The 11,871-nt window shown below is 38.3% G+C and overlaps 1 protein-coding gene across 1 annotated transcript; it reads right to left on the bottom strand.

Annotated features, from left to right (window-relative positions):
* Nucleotides 1-1,161: 1,161 nt before the first annotated feature.
* Nucleotides 1,162-9,746, bottom strand: LOC117596679 (receptor-type tyrosine-protein phosphatase F). The gene is made up of 4 exons (XM_053242259.1): nucleotides 9,645-9,746; nucleotides 4,391-4,524; nucleotides 2,170-2,306; nucleotides 1,162-1,554 (listed from the first exon to the last, which is right to left on the bottom strand). The coding sequence occupies exons 2-4, from the start codon at nucleotides 4,512-4,514 to the stop codon at nucleotides 1,315-1,317; spliced, it is 501 nt and encodes a 166-aa protein (XP_053098234.1). The 5' UTR covers nucleotides 4,515-4,524; nucleotides 9,645-9,746; the 3' UTR covers nucleotides 1,162-1,314.
* Nucleotides 9,747-11,871: the final 2,125 nt, after the last annotated feature.

The following is an 11,871-nucleotide window of genomic DNA, read 5'->3' as shown; positions in this document are numbered from 1 at the left end:
AACATTTTATTGTAATTATGGTCTATTTGTAAAACTCGCACAGCAGCTTATTAGTATTAGTTTGTTAATCGATGAAATTGAAAATTCTATTTGGTTTGTGCACGAATAGAGTGCACATTTCCTACTTGTTCATTTGAACTGCGCTAGCTTCCAGAAAAAAACCAAAAAAAAAACAAACACATGCAGAGAAAAATGATTTTCACACATGAAATCAATCACGACATTACTAAGACTCATCAAATGAGCCCCGTGAATAAATTCTCGGATTATAAACGATTACTGCCAACTGGCGACAATTTAATTGAATAAAATATGCATATGTAAATAAGACTAAAACGAGCGTATATTGTTCAGCTTGTTTGCTTGAGCTCCTTGGCCTGATGGTCTTTTCCCGCATCATTATGGTTCTTTCGGAAAGACAGATGCAGTGACTCGTGGTCAAGGAGTAGACTTGCTGAGAGAGATGATCGCTCGAGTTGCTGAATTTCTTTTTCCTGACACTTTCATATTCCCTAATGGCAGTGGCCTCTTTCAGCAGGATAATGCGCCCTGCCACACTGCAAAAACTGTTCAGGAATGGTTCGAGGAACAAGACAAACAGTTCAAGGTGTTGAATTGGCCTCCAAATTCCCCAGATCTCAGTCTGATCGAGCATCTGTGGGATGTGCTGGACAAATAAGTCCAATCTATGGAGGCACCAGCTCACAACTTACAGGACTTAAAGGATCTGCTGCTAACATCTTAGTACCAGATACAACAGCACACCTTCAGAGATCTTGTGGAGTCCATACCTCGACAGGTCAGAGCTGTTTTGGTGACACAAGGGGGACCTACACAATATTAGGCAGGTGCTTTTAATGTTATGGCTGATCGGTATATTTATTTTTTTGAAAATTCGTTTTTTTGGAGCTAATTTTGCTCATTTTTAAGTTATTTCTCTTTGATTGTCTTTGTTTCCACATTTTTTGTTTGTGTTCTTTTCCATTTTTGAATTTTTTTTTTTTTAGATAATGCTGCAAACTTTTGAGCTTGCTCCCAAATGAGAACTACTAAACAATTCTTTAAACAGATTTTAATATGGATATCATCATTAAATGATTTTGCCATTGTTTTGTAATTTAATCCAAGGCCCTAAGTAGGCATGGGAGGGGAGGAAACAAACTTTTGCACTCAACGCTGGTATAAGAGTCATAGACCGAGGCTCAGAAATGTTATTCTGAAGCTAAATATAGAAAAATAAACAAATAATATAAATTGCAGTTGAATAGATTTCATTCTCCCTTTCGTATCTAATATACAGTACCATCATGTTTATTAGTCATTTATTTCTATTTGCAAATGGTAAATTCTATCACTAAGTAATTTTACACGTTGACTTTTACATTTACTAGGAAGAGACAGACGCTTCCTACCTTCCAGCACGTTGAGTTTGGCGCTGGTTTTGATTTCTCCGGCGCTGTTGGTGGCCGTACACTCGTAAGTGGCCTTGTCTTGGTGTTTGCACAGGCGATGGATACGCAGGACAGAGCCCGAGCCATCATCAAACTCGATCACCTGCGGGACGGAGAGACGGAGGGAAGCAAACGCTGCAAGCTGAGACATCATCTAAACACCACAGACATGCATGAGTAAAAATAATTCAATAAAACACGAAGGTAAACACAGTGTACGCACGTACATATGACTAAATGTGATTATTTCTAATACTGGGTGAAATCTGTTCTTAGTTCTTTAGTTAAGTGATACTGCAAACAACGCAATGCTGTATTTTGTTGTCCATTGTGTAAGGATTGATTGAAGGAATATATTCATTTAAGCACAGTTTGTTGTGTTTGATGGAAAATTTGCTTTTGTTACATGTTTTTAATGTTTTGTGAGTGTTTTGCAAACAAAATGCATCACTTTGGCTAGTGATTTTCAGTCTAATTATCATCTGACATCTATGGATTGTAGCACAAAAATGTAAAGTATAAATCCATGTTGTTCATTTTTTTTAACTTATTGTTCTATAATAAAAATAATGTTACTGTTACCACCACAAAATTGATTAGTTACAGCACATGCTGAAGTGTTTTATTACTCTTATACTACTGCAATTGGCCAACAGTTACAATTATTATACAGTATATCGTACTTTTTATCTGTTTACAGTTACGTTACGACTCTCACCTCAAAGCGCGGAGAGCTGACTTTCTTCATCCACGTGATACAAGGTTTGGGTTCTCCGACCGCCTGGCACACGAAAGACGCCACGCCACTCGAAATCCCTGTCTGGTCCTCTGGAGTCTTGATGAAACTCGGCAAACCTGGAGAAGGAAAAGAGAGAGAAACAGAGCAAGAGAAGGGTGAGAGACCGACACAGAGTGAGACAGAGAGACAGAGACAGAGAGAAAGACAGACAGAGAGATAGATAGATAGATAGCTGGATAGAAAAATTTATTAATATGTACAATGTACAATGTCAATAAGAAACAATAAGAAGTAGTTACATAACTTCTAAAACGGACTAGACTTGACATTTCACATATGGGAACTCCAGCAGAGATAGCTCTGTGTGCTTTTTTTTTTTTATCTTCAAGAAAGGCATGATGGGGGAACAGTGTACTGGAGAATCTGCCAGAATATCGGTACCTGATGAGGGAACTTGGTGTACTCAGATGAAACGAAGCTTCAGACAAACAAGTTACAAAAGATGTAGACTCGACCAACGCTGCCTCACGTTTTCATAGCTAGCGGTGTTTGTTAAGTCGTAAGCTTTCCTCATTCACAAACCTTCATTACTGTGGTCAAATTTCAGTAGCCATGAAGGGACTTTAATGCACTTCGTTCAAAGTAATGAGGACCGATACAGGAATTCAGAGACAATGCAGATTTTCGATATTTGGACTTACAGAAGAACTGTGGCTGCTTCTGCAAGATGCTCAGTAACACTTACAGCTCATTTCCTTATAAAACTGCACACACTGCACCTGAGATACTGTTTTATTTTTTAAAGCGAAGGATCATCACACCAAATATTGACTTTGTTTCATTTATTACTGTTTACTGCTCTTTATAGTATTTTTTTAAAATGTAGATACATTTAATTTCATTATTTTTTAAGGTATCTTTACTCTACAGCATTTCTTTGCATGTGCCTAAGACTTTTGCACAGAACCGTATATATACTGTTTTGCTGGCAGTTGTTTACATATCATCTATCATAGAACTGAATTGAAATATCATGACTAAATTGTTGTGAACTCGCCCACTGCTAGTTTAAAGCTACCTGTTCTAGGGCTAAGAAAACCTGATCTGTTTATATCCAGCTTCATTAAATATGCCCTTTCAATCCATATCAGCTAAAATATTTAACAGTAATGATGGGAGTTTATGAATGTTATAGATATTGAAAGCTGTCAAAACCAGTTTGAGATGAGTTGGACTAATATGCATTTTTCTGTGTTCTTATATTAACTAGTTTTATTCATGTACTGAACAAAAAACAAGTGTCAAATTCTGAATGGATAAATAAACACAATGGCATCAACCTCTGACCCTCCAAAAGACGGCGAGTTGAAATATGTGACTAGCGAGGCACAGCTAAAAATTAAAGAGGCATGAAATCAGCAGATTGCAAATAAACACAAATACACAGAAGACAAATTTGAGCTAACTGGTCTTTGAAATGTATTTCCATTTCAAAAATTGTTTATTTTTGCCTCCATTTTCATGTAGATGTTTAATCAAAAGAATAATCAAACAATTTTTCAACATTTTTAAAAAACTGCACTACTGGTTTTTTTTTTTAGTATTATTCGTATTTTTAGTATTTACTGTATAGTATTTTTTACGCATGCTTCGATTTTAAATCCAAATATAGATACAGATATTTCAATCGATACACACATCCAGATACAAATAAATGAATTATATATTAAAAATATTAATCAACTAAATCAATAAAGTATAAGAACCCAGAAGTGCTCAAGAATAACCGAGTTGCAGTATTGCATTATGGAGTATTACGGGCCAAAATTTTTGCACCCACCTTTTCTTCTATTATTCTTATATAAACATATAAAATTTTGATTCATTTATTTGAGTTATTGTTCATTAAGGGCAAGTCCAGACATAAATTAGTTCATTCTGAGGCTACAACTAACTAGTTTGCAGGTATTGAGTTTTTTTTACTAAAGTGAACATACAGTAACCATGGAAACACAACAAAACAATCTGGAATATCAACATTTTCCTCAGATATGTTGGTAAATTCCTCAGAAAAAAGACTATAAAGACTATAGAGCTAAAATGACACTTTATTTACATTTAGCATCAACCGCTAACCCAACTTCGACCATATTGTAAAATTTAAATGGAGTACAGACATTTTCAGCGCCGGTATACTCACTGTTGGCGTGGGAGGGAAAGGCCGCGTAGCCGAACAGTAGCAGGACAGAAAGCCAGCAAGGCATCAAGGGCACTGAGGGGCAAATATGACGCACCATGTTCCAGGTTTGCACTTCTTCAATCATAGTCTAAAACCTAAACAAAAAGAACACAACGTTTAATCGCAGGAAGTTAACGAGGGTTAACGAAGGAAACAAACTCATCAAATTAGAGTCAAAATCAGTGATTTACGAGTACATATTTTGCCTTATTTCACAAATATCTGCCTGTAAAAAAGCTAAATTTGAGTGTCATTTGCATAACTAACATTGAAAATTAGCATAGCTACAAGCAGCTCCAATTTAAATTGTTATTAAGTAAACTTTAATATGACTTTTATTCCATTATGTTATGTACGTTAGACTTTTTTATGCAGTAGAAGTTGATGAGGTTACTCGTTGCTATCACAACAATGTAGAAACCTGGAACCGTATTCTCTGAAATTCTGTGAAATAAATGCAAATGAGTGTAGCTTCAAATATTCTTAACAGTATGCAGTGTGTTTCATTTGCTGTTAACAAATCACTTTTTTCTTGCTAAACACACAGAAATTTGTTACGTAAAGTCATGCATAAACGCTTATGTTATAATGTTACACAGTATTAATGATGTTATAATATCTTGTCACTTGACGTAGCAAAGCTGTTTCTTTATCCTGTTTTTTTTGTAACATAGCCTAGTCTAGATAGATAGATAGAGTGCCAATACTTGTAGAGTTGAAGACAGATAGCCAATACTTGTACAATAGATAGATAGATAGATAGATAGATAGACAGATAGAGTGCCAGTACTTGTAGAGTTGATGAGACAGATAGATAGATAGATAGATAGATAGATAGATAGGGTGCCAATACTGGTAGAGCTGGTGAGATAGATGGATAGAGAGATAGGGTGCCAATATTTGTAGAGTTGATGAGGTAGATAGACAGACAGATAGACACAGTGCAGATAGATACACTTGTAGAGTTGATGAGGTAGATAGATAGAGAGATAGGGTGCCAATACTTGTACAGTTGATAGATAGATAGATAGATAGATAGACAGGGTGTGAATACTTGTAGAGCTGGTGAGATAGATAGATAGATAGAATAATAGATAGCGTGCCAATACCTGTAGAGTTGATGAGATAGATAGATAGATAGATAGATAGACAGTGTAGTTTTAAAAACATGTTTCAAATTTCCAATTTTGTCCCTTGCTTCTTGGCCACTGTGGGAGGTGTTGATGCAATAATCCGAAGCGTGCAAAGTAGCATGAATAGATCCGGAAAGGCTTGTTGAGGTTCCAAAAATTAACTGAAGTTTATTAAACCAAAATTAACTTAAATTGAAACATAAAACAAACAAATTGCAGGCTTGTTGCACCATGCCATCTTAGAAAGACTGTATGCTCTCGCCCCAAGCGCCCCCCCTCCTGTCAGGGGTGGCATATCCTTTTAAACATTTTTCCCTTCACACCTATAGAGGGCACACACTCAGAGAAATAAGCAACATTAACAATATAGCAGCAAACTAATATTTAAATGAACATATAGAAAAATTAAATAAGATAGTAACCATGGCTCCTACAGATAGATAGGGTGCCAATACTTGTAGAGCTGATGAGATAGATAGATAGATAGATAGATAGATAGATAGATAGATAGATAGATAGATAGATATGGTGCCAATACTTCTTGAGGTGAGATAGATAGACAGATAGGGTGCCAATACTTGTAGAGCTGATGAGACAGATAGATGGACAGACAGACAGACAGACAGACAGACAGATAGATAGATAGATAGATAGGGTGCCAATATTTGCAGAGCTGACGAGATAGATAGTATCCAGACACAATGGCAACAAAGACAACAATATCACAAGTACATGTAAGTTAATCAAAAGCTAAAGATTGAAAATAAGTTAAACAATCATATCCATCATTTTTTACAATTTCTATAATCTTTACAAGCCTTTATAACATGAGATGTAGTTGGTCTGTAAACATGAGATAAACATGTGACATAAAGATGAGATGTAGTTGTGATGTAAACATGAGATGTAGTTGTGTGATGTAAATATAAGATATAAACAGGCGAAGTAAACATGAGATAAACATGAGATGTAGCTGTATGATGTAAACATGAGACGTAGTTGTGTGTTGTAAACATGAGATAGAAACATGTGATGTAAACGTGAAATAGAAACATGTGACGTAAACATGACAGGTAGTTGTGTGATGTAAATATAAGACAAACAGGAGATGTAAACATGAGATAAACATGACATAAACATGAGATGTAATTGTGATGTAACCATGAGATATAAAGGTGTGATGTAAACATGAGATAGAAACATATGACATAAATATGAGATAAACATGACGTAAACATGAGATGTAGTTGTGTGATGTAAACATGAGATATAAACATGAAATGTAGTTGGGTGATGTAAAGATGAGATATAGTTGGGTGATGTAAAGATGAGATGTAGTTGTGTGATGTAAATATAAGATATAAACAGGCGAAGTAAACATGAGATAAATGAGAGAAATGATCTAAATAATGTAGCCTATTTCATAACTAAAGAAATTGCTAACCTAGCTAACTCACATAGATATCACAGATACCTCAACTGAACTAACATTAATATCGAACATGGCTTGATAACTAAACAAAGTCAGGCTGTGCTCACATGCAACATCTTTTTCTGATGAAAACCGCTGGTCAAAGCATCTTTTCATATTAAAAAATACTTTTCTCCCTGTTCCTCCAGGCGTGTGCCCCAAAGGTACCCGGATGCTCTACTATTTCCAGTAGATTTTTGAAGTGTGGATCTGTGGGCAATTTTTCAGCTAATATTACCCACAAGTCCTTGGACCTTTTAGAGGATGCATTTTAGAGAGGTGTAAATGAAATGTGGAAAAATAAATCAAGGGAATGGCAAAATAAATGATATAGTATAAATTATATAAGGGATAATGAATGAAGAAATGCTGAAATGCAATGAGGAGTTTGTTTACCTCCTTCACTGAGAATAAAAGACAGAGGCCACGCCTCCTTCACTGAGAATAAAAGACAGAGGCCACGCCTCCTTCCCTGAGAATAAAAGACAGAGGCCACACCTTCTTCACTGAGAATAAAAGACAGAGGCCACGCCTCCTTCACTGAGAATAAAAGACAGAGACCACGCCTCCTTCACTGAGAATAAAAGACATTTTACTGACTTTTGTTCAGCAAAATGAACGAATCTTTATTCTAGTTATTTTGTTCCTTGCATTCATTTGAGCAGAATTAAATTAAAATGTACACATTTTCAATAGCCAAATTCCCCCACCAATTCTAATGTGAACTCTGATCATATTCCGAGTAAGCAAAAAATGATAATGCACCCAAGGACAAATGATGAGAAACAGAAATGATGAATTCACCACTCAGCTGCGTCTTCTGGTCCGAGTTGTACATTCGTCACGTGAGAGCCGCATAGGCTGAGGCTCTGAAAAGTTTAAAGCATTAACTAACTAATATTCAATGTAATGGAAGAGAACCATCACGGCAGAAATTCACTAAATTATAAATTGTAAGAAATAAAAAGTTTCGTGTAACTGTAAGAGTAAAAAAAAAAAACCTAACTACCCGCTTGTCCATAAGGAAGGTTGGGAATTATGAACTAATTTCTGTATCCAATACAGAATATATGCAGCTGTCACGTCACGTGATAAGTGAATGAGATCTAATCATTTCCGTTTCCTGTACAGAGCGGTTTTCACCTTACAAACAAACTAAAAGATGTCGTGCATGCGTGGCCGACACTAAATGAACGAATCCCTCTCTGAGACAACTCGTTATTCCTGAGTCATTTAAAAGATTCGTTCAGAATGAATCAATCGTTCATGAACGACCCATCAGTACTACTCCTCCTATTCAGGCTAATTTGAATAATTTTGCATTTCAAGCTGAGATTTATTTACAATCTATCTGGGTTTTATTTTTGAAGAAAAGGAGCTTCCTGGGACTGGTTCTTCCTCAGACACGTGCGTCGTCTTTGGTAACTTTTAAACAAGGCGCTGTTTTACCATGTAATGGTAAAAAATATACGCTTTCGGTCATGCGGGCTTTTATTATTTTTACAAAGAGACACACAAGCAAAACACAACAGCCTGTTACTGGCTAAAGCACTATATGAGATTTATGAGTAACTATGTATTGTAGATAAAATACATGGAATCCTCTTAGTGTAGCTAAACTGTCCGACTGACTGTCTGATCAAAATCCTTCAACAATCCTTTTAGTTTAGCTAAACTGTCTGACTGACTGTCTGATCGAAATCCTTCAACATTCCTTTTAGTTCAGCTAAACTGTCCGACTGACTGTCTGATCAAAATCCTTCAAAGATCCTTTTAGTTTAGCTAAACTGTCCGACTGACTGTCTGATCAAAATCCTTCAACAATCCTTTTAGTTTAGCTAAACTGTCCGACTGACTGACTGTCTGATCAAAATCCTTCAACAATCCTTTTAGTTCAGCTAAACTGTCCGACTGACTGTCTGATCAAAATACTTCAGTGTTTTAACGTAACGCTTTTCCAGTGGTTAACAGCGTAATGTCCTCATGACCAGCAAAACGTAAAACATTTACTGTGGCATGTTCGAAAAATTATCTTATTTTTTTTTATATAAAAGCTGAGAGAAGCCTAGTTGTGTATTGACCTCAAACACAAAACTAGCTCATGGTTTTGTGTAAAGAAATTTGTTCACAGCTGTTAGCTAGCATCTCAGGCTTTCTGTTGGCTTTACACTCCTGTAAGGCCTAAAACAGAGACAGTGAGATCTTGTGTTTTTACCTCACACACACACACACAGCTAATGGTTTCTAATAAAGAATTTGGTTTCTTAGCATCTCAAGTCAGCTTTCTTTTTGATATTATGCATAAAAAGAAGTCCAGTCCACAGAACTAGCTAGTGACTAGCTAGATGTGCATGATGCTCTCTCTCTCTCTCTCTCTTTCCTCCCATCCTTTTTTTTATTGCAGTGAGCCAACGATAAGCAGCAAGCAGTTTAATCCAATGCATTTCCCTGAAACATAGTCCTGCTCTCAGATGCACACACGCACACACACACACACTTCAGCTCTTCAGTTACGCAGGTCCAGAAGTTTCACTGAACTCGCCAAGAACTTCTATAAACACGAAATACAAACTAATGCATCAGTAAATCAACATTAGCATCATGCACTCACCGTGTCCTCGTGTGCACTTCACCGTTCGCATTTCTCTTTGCATGCACACACACACACACACACACACGCACGCACACACGCGCGCAGTTACTTCGGCTCCCGTTAGGCGCGCGCGCCTCTCTCTCTCTCTCTCTCTCTCTCTCTCTCACTCTCTGTGTGTCTCTCTCTCAAAGTCAGAAAGGTGCGTTATTGGCATGACAAATATGAGCGTTTGTATTGCTGAAGCTTGGATACAGACTTTAAGAAGAAATTAGAAAATAACTTAAAAACAGAAATAAAGAAATAGAAACAAATTTACATCCATTCAACATTTCAGTCACAAAGAAACACAAGTAATGACACTAATAGAGCACTGAGGAAGAGAAACAGAATACAAAGTAGAATAGTGTGTGTGTGTGTGTGTATTATATATTAGATGACGTGGTCACTCACTGTCCCTCACCTGGTGGTAGGTGTGAATGTGTGTGTGTGTGTGTGTGTGTGTGTATTATATATTAGATGACGTGGTCACTCACTGTCCCTCACCTGGTGGTAGGTGTGAATGTGTGTGTGTGTGTGTGTGTGTGTGTGTGTGTATTATATATTAGATGACGTGGTCACTCACTGTCCGTCACCTGGTGGTAGGTGTGAATGTGTGAGTGTGTGTGTGTATTATATATTAGATGACGTGGTCACTCACTGTCCCTCACCTGGTGGTAGGTGTGAATGTGTGTGTGTGTGTGTGTGTATTATATATTAGATGAAGCGGTCACTCACTGTACCTCACCTGGTGGTAGGTGTGTGTGTGTATTATATATTAGATGACGTGGTCACTCATTGTCCCTCACCTGGTGGTAGGTGTGTGTGTGTGTGTGTGTGTGTGTGTGTGTGTGTGTTATATATTAGATGACGTGGCCACTCACTGTCCCTCACCTGGTGGTAGGTGTGTGTGTGTTATATATTAGATGATGTGGTCACTCACTGTCCCTCACCTGGTGGTAGGTGTGAATGTGTGTGTGTGTGTGTGTGTATTATATATTAGATGACGTGGTCACTCACTGTCTGTCACCTGGTGGTAGGTGTGAATGTGTGAGTGTGTGTGTGTGTGTATTATATATTAGATGACGTGGTCACTCACTGTCCCTCACCTGGTGGTAGGTGTGAATGTGTGTGTGTGTGTGTGTGTATTATATATTAGATGACGTGGTCACTCACTGTACCTCACCTGGTGGTAGGTGTGTGTGTGTATTATATATTAGATGAAGTGGTCACTCACTGTCCCTCACCTGGTGGTAGGTGTGTGTGTGTGTGTGTGTTATATATTAGATGACGTGGCCACTCACTGTCCCTCACCTGGTGGTAGGTGTGTGTGTGTTATATATTAGATGATGTGGTCACTCACTGTCCCTCACCTGGTGGTAGGTGTGTGTGTGTGTGTGTGTGTACATCAAAACCCCTCCAGGAGTCATGGTCCGGCTGTGCAACGACTTCCGGAAGCTGAACCAGGTTTCGGAGTTTGACAGCTACCCCCTTCCTAGGGTCAAAGACCTGGTGGAGTGACTGGGGAGGGCACCCACCACCAAAAAGCAGATATGTGCCTTCTTGGGATTGGCCAGGTATTATGGACATTTCGTGCCCAACTTTTCCTTGATTGCCTCTTCCCTCTCAGATGTCACCAGGAAAGGCCAGCCCGACCAGGTGCAATGGATTCGGGGTCCTCAAGCATTTGAGGACCTGAAATGAGCAGTCAGGTGTCCAGTCAGACACATCAGAAACAGGACTGGGGGCTGTCCTCTTGCAGATCTTCGACAGGGAGGAGCACCCGGTCCTCTTTGTGAGCCGAAAGCTGACCCCCACGGAGAGGAACTACGCCACCATGAAAAGGGAGGCCCTGGTTATCAAGTGGGCCATGGAGGAGCTCAAGTACTACCTGGCCGGCCGCCTCTTCACCTAAGAGACTGACCACACTCCTCTCCAATGGATGGCCAAGGCAAAAGATACCGCCTACTTCAAGCCTTCATTCACAGTTCCCTCACTTTCACCCTCGCCTATTGCCTTCACCAATTTCTTCAATAAAGAGCACATTCCCCACATTCCTGCCTCTAGGTACTTGTGTTCAGCCTCCTCATGGTCTAGCATGTCACAGTGTTATCCACATTTAAAGTGATTTAGCTGCCTCTGGCGCAATATAATGATGATCTATGGCATGCATTTGTCTCTATGGCCATTAGAATGCCTGGCCCTCACA

The sequence above is a fragment of the Pangasianodon hypophthalmus genome, chromosome 19, assembly GCF_027358585.1.
Source record: "Pangasianodon hypophthalmus isolate fPanHyp1 chromosome 19, fPanHyp1.pri, whole genome shotgun sequence".
Lineage (NCBI taxonomy): Eukaryota > Metazoa > Chordata > Actinopteri > Siluriformes > Pangasiidae > Pangasianodon > Pangasianodon hypophthalmus.
This window is presented reverse-complemented; position numbering and strand designations above follow the sequence as displayed.

What these genes read in the sequence shown, in the direction of transcription:
- LOC117596679 (XM_053242259.1), bottom strand. Translation starts at nt 4,514, where the DNA reads ATGATTGAAGAAGTGCAAACCTGGAACATGGTGCGTCATATTTGCCCC. An exon ending in CTTTCCCTCCCACGCCAACA is followed by an intron (nt 2,307 to 4,390) that starts GTGAGTATACCG and finishes TTCCTTCTCCAG; the next exon opens with GTTTGCCGAGTTTCATCAAG. An exon ending in TCAGCTCTCCGCGCTTTGAG is followed by an intron (nt 1,555 to 2,169) that starts GTGAGAGTCGTA and finishes TCCGTCCCGCAG; the next exon opens with GTGATCGAGTTTGATGATGG.